The 22,171-nt window shown below is 41.4% G+C and overlaps 1 protein-coding gene across 3 annotated transcripts in view; it reads left to right on the top strand.

Annotated features, from left to right (window-relative positions):
• Positions 1–22,171, top strand: part of LRRK1 (leucine rich repeat kinase 1) — a 122,595-nt gene that overhangs the window by 32,047 nt on the left and 68,377 nt on the right. For all 3 annotated transcript variants that reach the window (XM_081230161.1, XM_081230163.1, XM_081230162.1), the window contains exons 3-5: positions 6,969–7,132; positions 16,732–16,903; positions 21,578–21,757. In XM_081230161.1, coding sequence (XP_081086287.1) covers positions 6,969–7,132; positions 16,732–16,903; positions 21,578–21,757 — 516 coding nt within the window. The remainder of the gene's footprint in view (positions 1–6,968; positions 7,133–16,731; positions 16,904–21,577; positions 21,758–22,171) is intronic.

Raw genomic sequence — 22,171 nt, 5'->3', positions numbered from 1 at the left:
CAAGTACACATGCACACAGTTCTTTTTAGTCCCTTATAGTTTCTTTGTATTTTGTAACTCCAGAAGACATATGTCCAGGTGCAAGCATTGCAGCACTACAGCAAAGGGTCCCAGGTCCCAGCCTGTCTAAGTAAGCCTTCCCACATTGACAAGTGTACAGTTTTCACCACACTCTGGCCAGCAATGAATATTAGAACTCATTAAATTTTTCACTGTGTCAGGTGGACATAACATGGAATCTTAACAATTAATTGTATGTTTTGTTTCTAAAGAAAACTGCACTTTTATGTGCGATTTCCCTCTGCACAGCCTGCTCATAGGTATAACCGCCCAGGCCCCTTTTATTAACAAAAATTCATTTCCAGTGATTTGGTGAGAATATCCACAGAGAACTTTTACATCTGTGCTGGGAGGCTTTGCTGGTATGAGAAACGCTCAGCCTGCGTGGCTGGAGCTCTGCTCTGCATGAGCCGTGAGCCAGGCCCCTGGTGAATGCCACTGCTGTCTTTGCTTTCTTTTCTGATGCTGGGTCTGATGGCCCAGCTTGATGAGGCTGAGCACCAGCCATCTGGAGTCAGTGAGGAATTACTGCCGAGAGTCACCCTGGGGTCATGTCGCCCTCTACACCCCGCAACCTCTGCCTCTTCCCCGAAGAAATAAAGGGTTGGATTTCACCGTAATGTGACCCAGAGATGAAAACTGCTGCTGAGGCTAAACCCCTAGAGTGACAGCTGGCAAAGAAAGAAGCATCCTTCTTGCTGGAGGCTGGTAAGCCCAGGGCAACAGTGGGTGAGCCACTGCAGTGCCAGGAGGGCGTCACCTCTGGGGAGGGCCAGCCCCCAACCCCCGGGTTTGGCCACACAGGGACTCGATGGAGGATGGCACAGGAAGGTCATTAAACAATTATGACCAGGTCAGTAGCATCCTAAAGTTTACTCTTGTTTATTCTGCAGTGAACTCTGGGTTGTTAGGTATATGTTTACCTTTTGCTACTCTATTGATGGAGGTAAATGTAATTTTTTAAAAAGTATATATTCAAGTAAAACGTTAGTGTCTTTTCCAGGATGTACAGAGGATGCCACAGATTTCGAATCAAGAGAGAGCATTTGCCTTCTGTCATGCATGCGTTCTTTGACGGGGACGTGAGAATTAAATGTATAATATATATACTTAAGAGACCAACATTTAGAACTGATAGAATTAAGGTCACTTTCATATTACCTCTCCATTGTCCTAGATTTGTAGGAAAAAAGCAGTAGAGAGAGAATTTTATTCTGATCATTGGGCTGGGAGGGATGAGTTAACAAATACTGTTCTAGAAGAAAAGGGAAGAATGTCTCCTTAGGATATAAGGACAGAACAGACTCAGAATCAGCAGACAAAGGAGGACTCTCTTTAAGATGGGGAAGGCCACAGTGAACTATTAGTGTAAGTGACATGGCTTGTACAGCCAGACATCACTCTATAACACTCATGGAATTCTGTTTTATTACTTTCCCAAAATAAAAGAGAAGAATAATTTCTGTTAGTTTTCCTGTAGTCAGAATAATTTTTTTTTCTAAAACTTGAATTACAGAAATAACATTTAGAGATTGAGTTATTAGCAACTAAAAACATTTCTCCTAGAAATGGCTGAATATCTGAAATATACAGTGTTACTGAAAGTATTTTTTTATAAATAGAATATTAAATTGAAAGTGATTATCAAGGACTAAATGATGTTCTGCTTTCATCGGTTTTTAAATATTTTTTAACCAAATACTTTTTCACATAATGAACTTTAATTTACTGTCCATGTCCAGCATATTTAAATACCAGGCTGTATAGATATTAACATTTATCACCCACCAGGAATATGTTCACTTATCACCTAACAGCTTACTGTAAATATTTCTTGTATTCTTGAGTAAGTCTACATGTGCTGAATCCATAATGCTACTCATTCACTACATTTATGGCTTCCCCTCACTCTTTCTTGCTTCTAATTACTTCTAATTGACACTTTCCTAAAACCAAACAAGCTACGCTGACCAAACCTTAAAAATAAAAAAGAACTGTGCTAATGGTTTCCCTTTCTCCTAGTTTTTTGTTACCTTCTTTGTTATGCATATTAACTTTAATTCAAGATATAGAACCATCACCCAAACAATTAAGATGCCTGGTTGTAGTATATATATGTATATGGAATTTTCATTGCTATTTAGGAAAATAATTACACCTATTGTAATAAAGAACAAAAAGGATTTTTAAAAAAATTTGACACTGAATCATTATAATGTTCTACTATTATTTTCCTACTAGTCCTAGTTACTTGTTTGCTACATTAATATTGTATTGAAATAGAGTAAGTTTGGGGGGTTATATTTTTAGTATGAATTTTAAATCTGTATGAGCAAAATATTTAGAACTGTGATGTTTTACTGTGTAAAAGAATATAATTACAGATAATGGTTGATTAATAGGCACAAATAACTAAATAATCTCAAATATACATACATACATACAATTACCCCGATTTAAGTTTAAATCAAAGGACACAAATTCTCAAATATAAACTGTAGTATTTTTGTAAAAAAAAATTACTATTAAAGTAAATATTTACCTCTAAGAAAAGGTGTTTCATGGTGGGGAGGAGGGGTTCTGCCTTACATGATGTATCTCTGTACTATTTAATTTTTTTCAGTGAGAATGTATTCTTTTATTACTTATCTAACTTCTTTAAAGTTTTAAATAAAGCAGTCATATAATTCCATTACAGGGAATTTAGGAAATAAAGAAAAATCTTTTCTAATCCTATCACTAATTCCCCCCAGCCCATCATTAATACTTATCATTAGCATTTTGGTCTTTTTTTTTTTAATTTAAATATATGTTAACCATTCTCTTTATGATTTCAGGAAATTAAATGAAGTTGGCAGAGTAAATTAAATGCATATGCATTACCTGATGTTGTCCCATAATGTCCTTCCAACAATTTGATTGGACCAGAGCTCCCAGCTCTTGGGTCAGTGAGAGTGTACATGTGTTGTCCATGCAACTTAAGAAAATCAGATTCAAACTGAAAACCCCACAGCATTAAATATATATATATATATATATATATATATATATGTAAATAGAACCGAGCAGAGTCTTGTTTCTTAGTATGTCATTTATTCTACATATGTTGCATTATTTATAAATCAAGTTAAAGTAAAACCACCCTTGTAATTTCACATGCATCCTATGTCCTTGGTTCTACCTTCTCAGTGTTGCTTAACTTGGGCATAAAGTTGAATTTTTTAAATTTATGTCCCTAATGTGAACAGAAGAGGTTACTTTATACCTCCTCACACACGTGCACCTGTCTTTTACAGAGATAAGGAGGATATTTGTTTAATTCTGAAAGATGAGCAGTGACATAATTAAGTGCCTCTTCTGATGGATGACGCGGCCGTGGATTCTGCCTTCTTCTTACCCTGCCAATGGTTTCTCCCTGCAGCTGACTCTCAAATGTCTTAGTCTCTGACTGTAAATAATTAATGAGGACTGTTAGTGTGTGATGGGATGTGAAGCTTCCTTATTCACATGTATAACCACTTACACACTAAGCCCTTTTTGGATACCCCTTTCCAAAAATGCATAGCCAAAAAAAAAAAAACCACCAGTAATCTCCATTCAGACACAGCAGTCTTGTATTGGTGTTTCAGGAAGGATGCAGATTGTGCGTGACACTCATGAAATCCACTTAACGTGGATTTTCAGAATGGTTGCCTTTGAAATAGTCATGGCTTAGAGTGAGCTGTAAAGACCCTGCATGGTATCAAGGGGCTTTACTGTAAGCAACTTGTCTTTCCCTTTCTCCAGAGCAGGATTTTTCTGGGCTGGTGGTGGAGCTCGTTCAGTATGCCATATGGCAGGCCTTCCATTTAGGGTATGTTATTCTGATTCACTTCTCCCAATATTTTGTTATGAAAAATTCCAAACATACAGTGAAAATGAAAGAACTGAACCATGTACATCCATATACCCACCACCTAGATTTTACCATTAACATTTTCTAAAATTGCTCTCATTTCTATCTCTTCTTCTATCCATCCTTCAATCCATTATTTTTAATGCATTTCAAAGTAAATTGGAAATATCTGTACTTTTCACCCTCAAGTGCTTCAGTATTCATATTATTGACTATAGTTCAATATTATTTATAATTTTTTAGGTAAAGTTTATATAAAGTAAAATGCACATACCTTCATTAGACTATTTGATAAGTTTTGACAAATACCAACACCTGTGTACTAAAAACATCATCAAGATAAAGAACCATCACCCAAACAATTTCCTCATGCCCCTCCGCTGGTAAACTTCATGACTGTCCCCACCCTCAGGAACCACTGTTCTGATTTTTTTCCCACCACTGATTAGAACAGGATATAAATGGGATCATTTTGGGCCATCATTCTTTCACTCGGCATTGTGTTTTGAGATCCCCATCAATCATTTCATGGATCAGTAATTTATTCCTTTTGATTGCTGAGTAGTTACTATACCACAGTAGTTATTTATTCACTCTCCTGTTGTTGGACACCTTTGCTATTTACAGTTTGGAAATACCATGAATAAAGTTGCCATGAACATTCTTGGATATATTTTTTACACATATTTTTCTTGGGTAAATACCTAAGAATAGAATAAGTGAGTCATAGGGTAGGTATATACTTAGTTTCGTAAGAAACCACCAGACTTGTTTCCAAAGTGGTTGTACCATTTTAGACACAACCAATAATATATGAATGTTCTCGTTGCTCCCTATCCTCACCAAGTATTGTCAGTATTTTTAAATTTTAGTGATTTTGGTGGGAGTGTAGTGGTTTTTAACTTGCATTTCCCTAATGACTAATGATACTGAGCTTTTAGAATATCTTCTGTTCAAATCTTTGCTCATTTTTAACTGGGTTGTTTGTCCTTTATTATTGAGTTATAGGAGTTCTTTCTATTTTCTGAATACCATTCCTTTTTTGGATATATGTTTTGCAAATATTTTCTTCCAGTATGTAACTTGCCTACTCATTTTCAAATGGTAAATAGTTTTTAAATGGTAGATCAACCTTCTGATGAGCAGAAGTTTTAAGTTTTGTTAAAGTCTAATTTAGGAATTTTTTTCTTTTCATGGTTATTACTTTCTGTGCCCCATCTAAGGAAGCTTTGCCTCCTCTCAAGTCATAAAAATATTCTCCTGTGATTTTTTTTCCTAAAAGCACTACAATTTTTAACCTTTATGTTTACATCCATGATCCATCTCAAAGTAATTTTTGTGTGAGAAGTAGGGGTCCGAGTCTCTTTTTATTCAATGGATGTGCAGTTGTTCCAGCACCACTTATTGAAAAGATTTTTACCTTTCTCATTGTGTTGGCACCCTTTATCAAAAATTAATTGGGTGTACAAGTATGGGTCTATTTCTCAACTTTCTATTCTGTTCCACGGATCTATTACCACACTGCCTTGATTATTATAGTTTTATAGTAAGATGTGAAATCAGGTACTATATGTCCTCCAACTCTTCTTTTTCAAGATTGCTTGGGATATTATAAGTCCTTTGAATTTTCATACAAATTTGAGGATCAGATTGTCCATTTTTATGCCCATAAAAGCCTACTGGAATTATGGTAGGGATTACATTGAATCTATAGATAAAATTGGGGAGAATTGACATCTTAACAATATTGATTCTTTTAATCCATGAAAATGAGATTTCTTTCCATTTATATAGGTCTTGTTTAATTTCTCTCAGCAGTGTTTTATAGCTTTCAGGGTATAGATCTTGTCCATCTTTTTAAAAATTTATTTCTAAGCATGTAATTTTTATGCTTTTGAAAATAAATATAAAAAATTTTTTTTCCAAATGTTAGCTACTATAATGTGATTTGCTTTTGTGATGTCAGTGTTTGGAAGCCAACCTTCCTCAGCATTTACATTTTTACATTTAAAGAAAACCCTGTTTTTTTATCCCTTCAAAGAGGTAGCAAAGAGATGGAGTGGGTTTAGCCCGAGCCTGAGAGCTGGTGAACCAAACTTCAGTCCCAGTTTACCTCTTACAAGCTGTGTGAACTTGGCCAAGAATGATAGAATTCTGTCCCCGTTTCTGCTGTCACTCAACACAATCAAAATTTAACTCCTCATTCATTGCAGTCTTTTCTGTAATATCTGTAGAGATAAAACTTTTAACTCTGGTTCACTAGCACATTTGAAAATCTGGTAGAAGCCTTGAATTTTCTCCCCAGAGAAATGTATACACACACACACACACAGAATTCTGTGTGCAACTTTAGGATGTGCAGGAAGTCTCTGAAGCCTTTTGGGATCCACCGACCTCCTAATTATGAAGCATTCTAGAGTGGGAGCTCTAAGGGCTGACTGCTTTCACTTCTGCGTCTTCAGACCCAGCACAGTATGGAATGAGGGCTGCCCTTCTAAGTCCCATGCCTTTGTGGAGTTTTCTAGGCAGAGAGGGTCTAGATTTCCACACCCGCTGGATTTGACCTGCCTTTCTTCCACCACTAGATACCATATCCCTCTGAGGGATATAGCAGTGGGACAGTTTGGTGGGCTACGAGCTCTCCCACCAAAGCCCTTGCTTCTCTGTTGCTGTTGGTAAGGTCAGCCTGGCAGTTTCCTGCCAGGCAGCTGCCCCGGGTGCCCTGGACCCGCTCGCTCCAGGCCATCGTCTAGCTGCAGAATCTTCCCCGAGCTGTGTTCAGCTTCCCCGTGCCTTCACAGATGGCCCTATGCAGGAAGGGCCTCCAGCAGGGTGCAGGTGCCAAAGTCTGCTGTACTTGGTGACATTGGCAGCATTTCAGGGCAACCCGTTTCTCTTGCTAAAGCCTCCAGATTTACGTCTTGAAGAACACATCCCACTCTCCTCTCTGATGATTCCTAAGAGCAGTGCTGGCAGTGGAGGTCATGCTACGTGTGTGCTTCTGTCCACCCAGGTGCCGGGGACATGGGCAGCAAACTATCCATGCCAGGTGGCGACCCCACAGCACAGAGCCCCAGGACGGAAGGCATTCATGCCGCATACAAGCGAGGAGACGCCAGCAGAGCCCAGCACCTGCTCAGAGAAGCTTGTGATGAGACCATGTCCCAGCTGGAAAAGGTAAGGTCAATGCCAGCCCCTCTGGCCAGAGCTGGGGACCCAGGTTGGGCGAAGGTTACCACTAAAGTTGTTTTCTTGTTATCTTTATAATCATAATGAGGATTTCTACTGTGTTCTGAATACCTTGTTTCTCATGTAAACTTACTGGTGCCAGTCCTTTCAACTGGACTTCTCAGGCTGTCATCACCTAAGCACACTACTCCTGCCTTCCCAGGGGACAGGGAGGGGGTCACAGAAATATAAAGGACAAAATGGCAATCTGAATGTTTAACTTAATATATTCTTTTACACTTTTTTCCACTATAAAAATAGCACATGCTCAAAAAAGAAAATTTTTTAAATATATAAAAGTAAAGAAAAAAAGAACAAAAAAGTAATCATATTCCTAATGCATCCAAACAATCCCACTTAGCTTTTTATTTTACATCTTTATTGGAGTATAGTTGCTTTACAATGGTGTGTTAGTTTCTGCTTTATAACAAAGTGAATCAGTTATACATATACATATATTCCCATATCTCTTCCCTCTTGCGTCTCCCTCCCTCCCACCCTCCCTATCCCACCCCTCTAGGTGGTCACAAAGCACCGAGCTGATCTCCCTGTGCTATGCGGCTGCTTCCCACTAGCTATCTGTTTTACGTTTGGTAGTGTATATATGTCCATGCCACTCTCTCACTTTGACAAAGCTTACCCTTCCCCCTCCCCATATTCTCAAGTCCATTCTCTAGTAGGTCTGTGTCTTTATTCCTATTTTACCCCTAGGTTCTTCATGACATTTTTTTCCTTAAATTCCATATATATGTATTAGCATACGGTATTTGCCTTACTCTTTCTGACTTACTTCACTCTGTATGACAGACTCTAGGTCCATCCACCACATTACAAATAGCTCCATTTCTTTTCTTTTTATGGCTGAGTAATATTTCATTGTATATATGTGCCATATCTTCTTTATCCATTCATCCGATGATGGACACTTAAATTGTTTCCATGTCCTGGCTATTGTAAATAGAGCTGCAATGAATATTTTGGTACATGACTCTTTTTGAATTATGGTTTTCTCAGGATATATGCCCAGGAGTGGGATTGCTGGGTCATATGGTAGTTCTATTTTTAGTTTTTTAAGGAACCTCTGTACTGTTCTGCATAGTGGCTGTAACACTTCAAATTCCCACCAGCAGTGCAAGAGTATTCCCTTTTCTCCACACCCTCTCCAGCATTTATTGTTTCTAGATTTTTTGATGATGGCCATTCTGACTGGTGTGAGATGATATCTCATTGTAGTTTTGATTTGCATTTCTCTAATGATTAATGATGTTGAGCATTCTTTCACGTGTTTCTTGGCAGTCTGTATATCTTCTTTGGAGAAATGTCTATTTAGGTCTTCTGCCCATTTTTGGATTGGGTTGTCTGTTATTTTTATATTGAGCTGCATGAGTTGCTTGTAAATTTTGGACATTAATCCTCTGTCAGTGCTTCATTTGCAAATATCTTCTCCCATTCTGAGCGTTGTCTTTTCATCTTCTTTATGGTTTCCTTTGCTGTGCAAAAGCTTTTAAGTTCCATTAGGTCCCATTTGTTTATTTTTATTTTTATTGCTATTTCTCTAGGAGGTGGGTCAAAAATGATCTTGCTGTGATTTATGTCATAGAGTGTTCTGCCTATGTTTTATGGCCTTACATTTAGGTCTTTAATCCATTTTGAGTTTATTTTTGTGTATGGTGTTAGGGAGTGTTCTAATTTCATTCTTTTACATGTAGCTGTCCAGTTTTCCCAGTGCCACTTTTTGAAGAGGCTGCCTTTCTCCACTATTTATTCTTGCCTCCTTTATCAAAGATAAGGTGACCATATGTGCGTGGGTTTATCTCAGGGCTTTCTATCCTGTTCCATTGATCTACATTTCTGTTTTTGTGCCAGGACCATACTGTCTTGCTTACTGTAGCTTTGTAGTATAGTCTGAAGTCAGAGAGCCTGATTCCTCCAGCTCCGTTTTTCTTTCTCAAGATTGCTTTGGCTATTTAGGGTCTTTTGTGTTTCCACACAAACTGTGAGATTTTTTGTTCTAGTTCTGTGAAAAATGCCAGTGGTAGTTTGAGAGGGATTGCATTGAATCTGTAGATTGCTAAGGGTAGTAGAGTCATTTTCACAATGTTGATTCTTCCAATCCAAGAACATGGTATATCTCTCCATCTATTTGTATCATCTTTAATTTCTTTCATCAGTGTCTTACAATTTTCTGCATACAGGTCTTTTGTCTCCTTAGGTAGGTTTATTCCTAGATATTTTATTCTTTCTATTGCAATGGTAAATGGGAATATTTTCTTAATTTCACTTTCAGATTTTTCATCATTAGTGTATAGGAATGCCAGAGATTTCTGTGCATTAATTTTGTATCCTGCTACTTTACCAAATTCATTGATTAGCTCTAGTAGTTTTTTGGTAGCATCTTTAGGATTCTCTATGTATAGTATCATGTCATCTGCAAACAGTGACAGCTTTACTTCTTCTTTTCCAATTTGGATTCCTTTTATTTCCTTTTCTTCTCTGATTGCTGTGGCTAAAACTTCCAAAACTATGTTGAAAAAGAGTGGTGAGAGTGGGCAACCTTGTCTTGTTCTTGATCTTGGTCGAAATGCTTTCAGTTTTTCACAATTGAGGACGATGTTGGCTGTGGGTTTGTCATTTTGGGCCTTTATTATGTTGAGGAAAGTTCCCTCTATGCCTACTTTCTGAAGGGTTTTTATCATAAATGGGTGTTGAATTTTGTCAAAAGATTTCTCTGCATCTATTGAGATGACCATATGGTTTTTCTCCTTCAATTTGTTAATATGGTGTATCACATTGATTGATTTGCGTATATTGAAGAATCCTTGCATTCCTGGAATAAACCCCACTTGATCATGGTGTATGATCCTTTTAATGTGCTGTTGGATTCTGTTTGCTAGTATTTTGTTGAGGATTTTTGCATCTCTGTTCATCAGTGATATTGGCCTGTAGTTTTCTTTCTTTGTGACATCCTTGTCTGGTTTTGGTATCAAGGTGATGGTGGCCTCGTAGAATGAGTCTGGGAGTGTTCCTCCCTCTGCTATATTTTGGAAGAGTTTGAGAAGGATGGGTGTTAGCTCTTCTCTAAATGTTTGATAGAATACGCCTGTGAAGCCATCTGGTCCTGGGCTTTTGTTTGTTGGAAGATTTTTAATCACAGTTTCAATTTCAATGCTTGTGATTGGTCTGTTCATGTTTTCTGCTTCTTCCAGATTCAGTGTTGGTGGGTTGTGCATTTCTAAGAATTTGTCCATTTCTTCGTGGTTGTCCATTTTATTGGCATAGAGTTGCTTGTAGTAATCTCTCATGATCTTTTGTATTTCTGCATTGTCAGTTGTTACTTCTCCTTTTTCATTTCTAATTCGGTTGATTTGAGTCTTCTCCGTTTTTTCTTGATGAGTCTGGCTAATGGTTTATCAATTTTGTTTATCTTCTCAAAGAACCAGCTTTTAGTTTTATTGATCTTTGCTATCGTTTCCCTCATTTCTTTTTCATTTATTTCTGATCTGATCTTTATGATTTCTTTCCTTCCGCTAACTTTGGGGGTTTTTTGTTCTACTCTCTCTAATTGCTTTAGGTGCAAGGTTTGGTTGTTTATTCAATATGATTCCTGTTTCTTAAGGTAGGATTGTATTGCTATAAACTTCCCTCTTAAAACTGCTTTTGCTGCATCCCATAGGTTTTGGGTCGTCGTGTCTCCTTTGTCATTTGTTTCTAGGTATTTTTTAATTTCCTCTTTGATTTCTTCAGTGATCACTTCGTTATTAAGTAGTGTATTGTTTAGTCTCCATGTGTTTGTATTATTTACAGATCTTTTCCTGTAATTGATATACAGTCTCATAGTGTTGTGGTCAGAAAAGATACTTGATACAATTTCAATTTTCTTAAATTTACCAAGGCTTGATTTGTGACCCAAGATATGATCTATCCTGGAGAATGTTCCATGAGCACTTGAGAAAAATGTGTATTCTGTTGTTTTTGGATAGAATGTCCTATAAATATTAATTAAGTCCATCTTGTTTAATGTATCATTTAAAGCTTGTGTTTCCTTATTTATTTTCATTTAGGATGATCTGTCCATTGGTGAAAGTGGGGTGTTAAAGTCCCCTACTATGAATGTGTTACTCCCGATTTCCCCTTTTATGGCTGTTAGTATTTGCCTTATGTATTGAGGTGCTCCTATGTTGGGTGCCTAAATATTTACAATTGTTATATCTTCTTCTTGGTTCGATCCCTTGATCATTATGTAGTATCCTTCTTTGTCTCTTCTAATAGTCTTTATTTTAAAGTCTATTTTGTCTGATATGAGAATTGCTACGCCAGCATTCTTTTGGTTTCCATTTGCATGGAATATCTTTTTCCATCCCCTCACTTTCAGTCTGTATGCGTCTCTAGATCTGAAGTGGGTCTCTTGTAGACGGCATATATATGGGCCTTGTTTTTGTATCCATTCAGCCAGTCTGTGTCTTTTGGTGGAAGCATTTAATCCATTTACATTTAAGGTAATTATCGATATATATGTTCCTATTCCCATTTTCTTAATTGTTTTGTGTTTGTTATTGTAGGTCTTTTCCTTCTCTTGTGTTTCTTGCCTAGAGAAGTTCCTTTAGCATTTGTTGTAAAGCTGGTTTGGTCGTGCTGAACTCTCTCAGTTTTTGCTTTTCTGTAAAAGTTTTAATTTTTCCATCAAATCTGAATGAGATCCTTGCTGGGTAGAGTAATCTTGGTTGTAGGTTTTTCTCCTTCATCACTTTAAATATGTCCTGCCAGTCCCTTCTGGCTTGCAGAGTTTCTGCTGAAAGATCAGCTGTTAACCTTATGGGGATTCCCTTGTGTGTTATTTGCTGTTTTTCCCTTGCTGCTTTTAATATGTTTTCTTTGTATTTAACTTTTGATAGTTTGATTAATACGTGTCTTGGCGTGTTTCTCCTTGGATATATCCTGTATGGGACTCTCTGTGCTTCCTGGACTTGGTTATCTATTTCCTTTCCCATATTAGGGAAGTTTTCAACTATAATCTCTTCAAATATTTTCTCATTCCCTTTCTTTTTCTCTTCTTCTTCTGGAACCCCATAATTCGAATGTTGGTGCGTTTAATGTTGTCCCAGAGGTCTCTGAGACTGTCCTCAGTTCTTTTCATTCTTTTTTCTTTATTCTGCTCTGCAGTAGTTATTTCCACTATTTTATCTTCCAGGTCACTTCTCCATTCTTCTGCCTCAGTTATTCTGCTATTGATCCCTTCTAGAGTATTTTTAATTTCATTTATTGTGTTGTTCATCATTGCTTGTTTCATCGTTAGTTCTTCTAGGTCCTTGTTAAATGTTTCTTGCATTTTCTCTTTTCTGTTTCCAAGATTTTGGATCATCTTTACTATCATTATTCTGAATTCTTTTTCAGGTAGACTGCCTATTTCCTCTTCATTTGTTAGGTCTGGTGGGTTTTTATCTTGCTCCTTCATCTGCTGTGTGTTTTTCTGTCTTCTCATTTTGCTTATCTTACTGTGTTTGGGGTCTCCTTTTTGCAGGCTGCAGGTGCGTAGTTCCCGTTGTTTTGGGTGTGTGTCCCCAGTGGCTAAAGTTGGTTCAGTGGGTTGTGTAGGCTTCCTGGTGGAGGGACTAGTGCCTGTGTTCTGGTGGATGAGGCTGGATCTTGTCTTTCTGGTGGGCAGGTCCACGTCTGGTGGTGTGTTTTGGGGTGCCTGTGGCCTTATTATGATTTTAGGCAGCCTCTCAGCTAATGGGTGGGGTTGTGTTCCTGTCTTGCTAGTTGTTTGGCATAGTGTGTCCAGCACTGTAGCTTGCTGGTCGTTGAGTGAAGCTGGGTGGTGGTGTTGAGATGGAGATCTCTGGGAGATTTTCGCTGTTTGATACTATGTGGAGCTGGGAGGTCTCTTGTGGACCAGTGTCCTGAAGTTGGCTCTCCCACCTCAGAGGCACAGCACTGACTCCTGGCTGCAGCACCAAGAGCGTTTCATCCACATGGCTCAGAATAAAAGGGAGAAAAAGTAGAAAAAAAGAGAGAAAGAAAGAAGATAAAATAAAATAAAATAAAGTAAGGTAAAATAAAAGAATTTTTAAAATAAAAAATAATTATTAAGAAAAAAAAATTTTTAAGTAAAAAAAAAAAAAAAGGACAGATAGAACCCTAGGACAAATGGTGAAAGCAAAGCTATACAGACATAATCTCTCACAGAAGCATACACAGACACACTCACAAAAAGAGGAAAAGGGGAAAAAATAATAAATCTTGCTCTCAAAGTCCACCTCCTCAATTTGGGATGATTCATTGTCTATTCAGGTATTCCACAGATGCAGGGTACGTCAAGTTGATTGTGGAGATTTAATCCGCTGCTCCTGAGGCTGCTGGGAGAGATTTCCCTTTCTCTTCTTTGTTCGCACAGCTCCCGGGGTTCAGCTTTGGATTTGGCCCCGCCTCTGCGTGTAGGTCACTGGAGGGCATCTGTTCTTCGCTCAGACAGGACGGTTAAAGAAGCCGCTGATTCGGGGGCTCTGGCTCACTCAGGCCGGGGGAAGGGAGGGGGTACGGAGTGCAGGGCGAGTCTGCAGTGGTAGAGGCCGGCGTGACGTTGCACCAACCTGAAGCGCGCCGTGCGTTCTCCAGTGGAAGTTGTCCCTGGATTCCGGGACGCTGGCAGTGGCGGGCTGCACAGGCTCCCTGGAAGGGAGGTGTGGAGAATGACCTGTGCTCACACACAGGCTTCTTGGTGGCGGCAGCAGCAGCCTTAGCGTCTCATGCCCGTCTCTGGGGTCCGCGCTGTTAGCCGCCGCTCGCGCCCGTCTGTGGAGCTCCTTTAAGCACCGTTCTTAATCCCCTCCCCTCGCGCACCAGGAAACAAAGAGGGAAGAAAAAGTCTCTTGCCTCTTCGGCAGGTCCAAACTTTTCCCCCGGACTCCCTCCCGGCTAGCCGTGGCACAATAACCGCTTCAGGCTGTGTTCACGCCGCCAGCCCCAGTCCTCTCCCTGCGCTCCGACCAAAGCCCGAGCCTTAGCTCCCAGCCCCGCCCGCCCCGGAGGGTGAACAGACAAGCCTCTCGGGCTGGTGAGTGCTGGTCGGCACCGATCCTCTGTGCGGGAATCTCCCCACTTTGCCCTCCGCACCCCTGTTGCTGCGCTCTCCTCTGCGGCCCCGAAGCTCCCCCGACTCCGCCACCTGCAGTCTCCGCCCACTAAGGGGCTTGTACTGTGTGGAAACCTTTCCTCCTTCACAGCTCCCTCCCACTGGTGCAGGTCCCGTCCCTATTTTTTGTCTCTGTTTATTGTTTTTTCTTTTGCCCTACCCAGGTACGTGGGGAGTTTCTTGCCTTTTGGGAGGTCTGAGGTCTTCTGCCAGCGTTCAGTAGGTGTTCTGTAGGAGTTGTTCTACATGTAGATGTATTTCTGGTGTATCTGTGGGGAGGAAGGTGATCTCCGCGTCTTACTCTTCCGCCATCTTCCCCCTCCTCCCCACTTAGCATTTTTGGTATACTCTCTTCCAGGCTGCTGATCTGAACATTCATTTTGTCGTTGTTATTGTTTCTAATATAGGTACAAGCCTATTTGTGTATAGTTTTGCATACTGCTTTTTCTCACATAATATTATATGAACAGTTTTCTGTATAAGTTCCTTATGAGCGTCACCTTCAATGGCTACATGACATTCCATCTAGTAGAGACAGTGTCACTTACCTGGCTATTCCTTTTGGTTAGATATTTGTATTGTTTCTAATTTTTTACTACTATAAATCATGCTGTATTGAATGTTTTTTGCCTAATCCTTTTCTTATTGTCAATATATTTTCTCAGCCTAGGTTAACAGGAATTGAGAATGTGGGTATGAGCAATTTTTAAATTTTGAAACACATGCCAAACTTTTCCAAAAAGCTTGTAGAGATCAACCCTCTTGCCCACCTACAGCTTGAGAAGACCATTGCCACATTCTGGTCCTTGTGGGAAATTCTTATTGGCTGTTAACCATGGAAGCACTTTACTGATGCAATACTTTGATTAGCACAGGTTTAATGTCTCCATATAATTAATAGTTGGAAATAACTCAGTTACTAAACCTGTTCTCAAAATTGTAAGAGATTTTTTGGGGGAAATTGGCAAGTACATGTGCTTGAGAATTATTGAGGGGAGGGCATTTTTGATTCCTCCTATTATGAATTCACAGCATATATGGCCAAAGGCCTCTCTTCTTATGGGGAGAACTGGGATGCACACATGAGCAGGTCAGACTTGTTGGCCCCTTGGGTTGGCACTGGGTGGCCTCCCACAAGGAGGGCTGTTCAGCAGACAGCCTGGAGTCTGTGCCTCCCTCTGCCCGTGTCAGTAGTCTGCCCTGGTTGTGATATCATGCCCATGCATTCATGGGTTGGCCCACTCACAAATTCATTAGCATGGCTGCCCTCTGTGAGCTGGGTTCCTTATACCCACTTCCCTCAACGCCTGCCATGAAGGAGATTAAGGGGAGTTGTAATGATCTCCATTTTATTATGAGGGAACTGGAGTACAGTGCTGGCAAGGCACTTGTCCAAAGACACATAGGTGGTAAGTGGCAGAGCCAGGATTCAATGTGGCATGTCCATTTGGCACCAACGTCAGTGTCCTGTGCCTGACTCTTCAGTGGAGAACCAGCATGACACTGGACCGAGGAACCCACAGTCTAACAGAGGAGCCAGAGACATGGGGGTGGGTATACACAAATACAAGATGGCTTTTGGGGACAATGGAATAGTCTAGCTCTTGCTGGTGGTGATTGTGATTGAGTTATACCTAGTCAAAATTCATCAAAGCGCACTAAAAAGGGTGAATTTACTATGTATAAATTATATCTTAAGAAACCTGACTTTAAAGCAATACAGGAGAGCATGTATTCAGGCTCAAATGACCTGTGTGGCAAGATGAATAAGTACTGCAGCCTTGATGAGAGAGCCGAAAAGGCTTTAGCTATGCAGAGATGGTGACAGAGACCTCCCAGTGCAGGGGACACTGTGAGCAAGGAGATGGGGCATGTGCTGACCTTTGAGAAAGAGACCAGGCTTTCTGTGAGAAGAGGGCTCTCAGAGGCACAAACCTAAGGCACAGGACAGCAGCCCTGGCTTGCACATTCAAATAACATGAAGAATTTTGATTCCTGCCTGAGATATCTTTCATGATGCTGTTCCAAAGAAATAGAATATGAGACATTTATAAGATCAAATTTTCTAGTAGTCACATTAAAAATGTAAACAGAAACAGGTAGAATTTTAATAATCTATTTTATTTAACCAGCATATATTAAAGATCATCATTTCAACATGTAATCGGTATAAAAATTATTGACAAGATAGTTTACCCTTTTCGTACTAGGTCTTTGAAATCCCATGTGATTTTACACTTTCAGCACATCTCACTTTGCATGAGCCACGTTTCAAGCCTCGTCAGCCACAGCTGTCCTGGGCAGCACAGCTCCAATCTTGCCCATGGACTTCATGAAGCATTTAGAGTCAATTTTCTTGGCAGTTCCCAACAGCACTGGTCTTGCTGACATCCTGCCCCTGTTCTGTTTTGACCAGGGCCAGCTCCTGAGCATCTCTGCGGCCTATGGGGATCTGGAGACTGTCCGGTATCTTCTCACTGAGAGACTGGTGGAGCTGCCAACGGAGCCCACCGACGACAACCCAGCCGTGGTGGCAGCACAGTTTGGGCACACTGATGTCGTGCAGGAATTACTTGAGTCTTTGCCAGGTAAATCCCAGAGCATGAGCTCTTCACCACCTCTCAGGGACCCTCTTTTCTTAGGAACCAGGCAGGCATTTAGGGGGGCTGCACTTCAAAATATTTATGTCTTCATACTGTTTACTAGTCATGAGATCCAGAAATCTGGGAGTATTCTTTAAAGCAATTTTAGGTTCACAGAAGAACTGATGAACAAGTACTGAGAATTCTCATATACCACCTCCTAGTTTCCCTATTATTTGCGTTTTGTGTGAGAGTGGTACAGTTGTTAAAACTGATGAACCAACCAATACTGACACATTATTACTCATTGAAGCCCATAGTTGACATTAGGGTTGTATATCTATGGCTTTTGACAAAAGTGTAATGACATATTTCCACCATTACTGCATCATACAGAATTGTTTCACTGCCCTAATAGTCATCTGTGTTCCACCTATTCATCCCTCTCTCTCCCAACCCCTGGCAGCCACTGATCTCTTTACTGTCTCCATAGTTTTGCCTTTTCCAGAATGACATATAGTTGGATTCATATAGTACGTAGCCTTTTCAGATTGACTACTTCCACTTAGCAATATGCATTCAAGTTTCCTCAATGTCTTTTCACGGCTTGAGAGCACATATATATATATTTTTATTACTGAATAACATTACATTGTCTGGATGTACCATGCTATGTTGCTTTTTTTAATAACAAGTTAAATTTTTCTCTGGTGGACTCAAGGTGTCCTGGTCTCCTTTGATTTCCCATGATGGCCTTGGATCTGTGACACTATTTAAGTCCAGGCATCACTACAGCTATAGGCTGAGGCATTGCCTTAGAGTGGTCTTGGGAGTTAGGATTTTGTGAGGGAGTGGGGCCAGCGTCATGGGCATGTGACAGTGCAGTCACACAGAGCCCTGCACTTAGAAGGGCCCCACACTTGGTTTAACACTCTGCAGTTGCCCTCTTGAAATTTTTTTAAAGTTTTTTTTTTGATGTGGACCATTTTTAAAGTCTTTATTGAATTTGTTACAATATTGCTTCTGTTTTATATTTTGGTTTTTTGGCCATGAGGCATGTGGGATCTTAGCTCCCCAACCAGGGATCAAGCCCACACCCCCTGCATTGGAAGGCAAAGTCTTAACCACTGGACTGCCAGGGAAGTCCCAGCCCTCTTGAAATTTTTAATAATTTTTGAACAAGGGACCCCATTTTTTTTGTTTTTTCTGGCTGCGTTGGGTCTTCATTGCTGCGTGCAGGCTTTTCTCTTCATTGCCTGCGTGCAGGCAAGTGGAGGCTATTCTTCATTGTGGTGCACGGGCTTTTCATTGCAGTGGCTTCTCTTGTTGCAGTGCATGGGCTCTAGGCATGCGGGTTTCAGTAGGTGCAGCACACGGGCTCAGTAGTTGTGGCATGCAGGCCCTAGAGCACTGGGCTTCAGTAGTTGCAGCGCATGGGCTCTGTAGTTGCGGCGCGTGGGCTCTAGGGTGTGTGGGCTTCAGTAGTTGTGGCGTGCAGGCTCAGTAGTTGTGACGCACGGGCTTAGTTGCTCCATGGCATGTGGGATCTTCCAGGATCAAGGATTGGACCCATGTCCCCTGCATTGGCAGGTGGATTCTTAACCACTGCACCACCAGGGAAGTCCAAGCGATCCTCATTTTAAGTTTTCCATGGGACCCCACAATTATGCAGTACTACTGTTAAGGGGTGTCCAGCTATGTGCTTTGAGGTAGATTTGTGCTCAGATTTGGTTCCAAGCTGGCATGCCTCTCCTGTGGCTGGAAGGAGAATGAGTTTATGAACAGAAATAAGGGCACTGTTAGGGCCCATAGATGCTGTTTGGGTCAAGCAAGGTATAGGAGGGCAGGAAGGAGCCCCCAAGGAGCCAAAGCTGATTCCCTCTCCTCAAGGATCTCCAAGAGTAGCTCTGTTCTAGTCCCAAAGAGTCTATGCCACTGACTCACTCATCTCATTGGACAGCTTACATTTATTGAGCATTTTCCAAGTACTGGACACACTGCAGAACTTGATAGATACAGAGGCTTTTTGAAAAAGGTGATTCCATCCCTTTAGTAGGTCCTGGTCAAGCAGAGGAAATTGAGGCAGAAAGGTGTAACCATGCGAAGGTTGAAATATTTACACAGTGGCCTGCAAGCACAGATCAGGGAATGGTCTTGTCTGGGTGCAGGCTGGAGCCTTCAGAGGGAGCTGACATCTGAGCCAGGCTTTGCAGGCTAAGTAGGAGTTTACTTGGCAGACAGGCAAGGGAAGAGCCTGGTTTGCCTGCTTTTGCAGAGCAGGGAGCTTGGGTGGACCTGAGCATGGTTCTCAGCTGTTCCCAGGGGTGTCATGTCTTTAACTCAACTCAGGACAGAGCTGCTGAGGACTGAAGGAGTCCAGTGCATTGTGCTGGGCCCTGTGGGGAGTGCAGAGGTGGGCAAAACAGTTTGTGTTCTCTGGGAATTCCCAGCCTATAGGAAAGGTAGCCACTGTCGGGAGTAAGGTAAGACAAGAGGCAGCTAGAGAATGAAGGCAGGGTTCAAGAAGAGGAGGGATGAGAGGTCCATGGGGTGTGGGTACATCGTTGTGTAATTATGAACATCATTTGAAGGACATCATTATGTAATTCCTGGTCTTGTAGCTGAGCAGGGCTGAAGAGAAGGAGGAGGAGGTAGAAAGATGGGCTCTATGAGTGTTGCTGGATTTGGGCCTCATAGAATACATGTAGGGGTTTGTATGGTTAAGAGAGCACCCTTTGGTTTTAGATAAAGCAGAACTTAAGGCTTGACTTTGCCCTTTACCAACTGTGGGACCCTCAGCAAGTTCCCAAGTCTCCCTGAGCTTCGGTTTCCTCATATTAAAGTTATGACTGTGAAATACAGGGCCTGCCTCCTAAGAATGACACACTTATATCCTCAACAGAAGTTAGCAGCATGACGACTACACTTCTCATAGCTGGATATCTGGTAGTAATGGAGAGGGGTAATTCGTTTTCTGTTCATATACCTCCTCCTTTGAATTGTTCATTTTAGTTATCAGTTGAGGGCAAAGAAGGGACATTTATTTAGCACCTGCTGCAGCACAGGCATAGTGCCAGGTACCTTATGTGGTGGGTTTTAATTCTTGCCTTCTCTGCCTCACCCCTATTTCCTGGTCAGTTTCCTATCACAGAGGGAGGGTCGCTCTCTCCAGGCTTCAGAGCACTTTGATTCCTGAGGACTTTCCACCTCTGGAAGTGAGACAGTGTTATGATGCAATTGGGAAGTGTCCATGTGGAGGATGAGATTGTATGGCAGCTAGATCCAAAAGTCATTGCACTACTTTGAACTTGAAGATATTGTAACATTTCAGCCCACGCTCTCTCTGTTCATTCAGTGTGTTAAGTGTTATTTTATCCTGGAATTAAGTAGGCAGTTCTTTCAGGGAGTAATTCTCTGTTTTAGGCTGATCTACTTTTTTCATCAAAGTATTTTTTTTAACTTATGAAAGTAATGTATGTATATTACAGATAATTTGGAAATGCAGAAAAGTGTTATTACTCTAAGAACATAATGACATATCATAATGAGTTATGTCAGGCACTTGACAGAGGTTATGACAATTTATTGAGTCAAGCACTTGACATACACTATGTCATGTAATCCTCACATTAAACTTGGGAGGTGGGGCGTTATTGTTCCCATTTTACTGATGGGTAAACTGAGTCACAAAGAGGATAAGAAATTTGCCCAAGATGACACAGCTGAAATTTTTTTTAATCTTTATTTTTTTTATTTTTTATTTTTTTGGCTGTGTTGGGTCTTTGTTTCTGTGTGTGGGCTTTCTTCTAGTTGCGGTGAGCAGGGGCCACTCTTCATCGCGGTGTGCGGGCCTCTAACTGTCGTGGCCTCTCTTGCTGTGGAGCACAAGCTCCAGATGCGCGGGCTCAGTAGTTGTGGCTCACGGGCCTAGTCGCTCCACGGCATGTGGGATCTTCCCCGATGAGGGCTCGAACCCGTGTCCCCTGCATTGGCAGGCAGATTCTCAACCACTGCGCCACCAGGAAAGCCCTAAATCTTTATTTTTGAGGTCAGATAAATTCACTATGGATTTTTTAAAATATTTATTTATAATTATTTATTTGGTGGCACCAGGCCTTAGTTGTGGCAATAGGGCTCCTTAGCTGCAGCACATATGTGGGATCTAGTTCCCTGACCAGAGATCGAACCCAGGCCCTCTGTATTGGGAGTACAGAATCTTATCCACTGTGCCACCAGGGCCCCACACAGCTGAAATATTTTAATCCTAAACTGCCTATCTCCAAAACCCATATCCCTGTGTGTGATGCTGCTCTAGGGATGAGGTCAGGGCTGGGGATGAGGAAGAGAGTAAGGGGATGCTCACAATCCCACTACCCAGAGATAATTCTGCAGCACTGAAGGTAGTTCTTTCTAGTCTTATTTCCATTGTTAAGATCACACTGTTTTGAATGCTGCTTTTGAATGCTGCTTTTCCTCAGTTGGTGTTATTCGATGAGCAAGTGGGTTTATAATGATGTGGGGAAATGTCATATGCAATTCAGAGGGACTACTCCATAGACACTGTCAACTGGATGGAAGCAAATTTCAGCTGGAAATAGGCCCGTGATCGAAGGGGATTTCAGAGCAGGAACAACCAGTCCCTCCAGCCACCCTCTCCCTTTGTCCTGTCGTCCCTGCCAGGTCCCTGCAGCCCCCAGCGATTACTGAACTGGATGCTGGCCTTGGCCTGCCAGCAGGGGCACCTGGCAGTGGTGAAACTCCTGGTCCTGACGCACGGGGCCGACCCAGAGAGCTATGCAGTCAGGAAGAATGAGTTCCCTGTCATCGTGCGCCTGCCACTCTACGCGGCCATCAAGTCAGGTGGGTCCCCAGTCAGTCCGCCCATGAAAACCATCACCCTGTCAAGATGTGGGCCCATCCTTCACACTCAACTTCTGCTCTCCAATGGCCTTTGTGGAGGTTTTCGCAACTCCATTCTTTGCTTTTTCAAAAGGTCTGCCTCTCTCCTCCTTCCCCCTACTCACTCCTGCAAGGGGATTTCAGTGACAGGGGCCAACCGTGGCAAAGGGACCATCTTAGGAGGTACTTCAAAGGGCAAAGCCCCACAAAAGTTCTGTCACTAACAGGAACCTTCCAGCGTCAAGGGAGGTAATAGAGAAGTTCAACAGCACCAGTGCCCTTTTCATTTTCATTTCACATGTGAGTGTCTGCCCTTTTGGACAACTGTGACACACCCTGCATCCCAATGCCCTTAGCTCTCCACTTTCTGTCCTT

Source organism: Mesoplodon bidens (assembly GCF_964165515.1).
Source record: "Mesoplodon bidens genome assembly, chromosome: 3".
Classification (NCBI taxonomy): Eukaryota; Metazoa; Chordata; class Mammalia; order Artiodactyla; family Ziphiidae; genus Mesoplodon; species Mesoplodon bidens.
The sequence above is the reverse complement of the archived record's forward strand: the minus strand, read 5'-3'. Positions and strand labels throughout refer to the sequence as shown.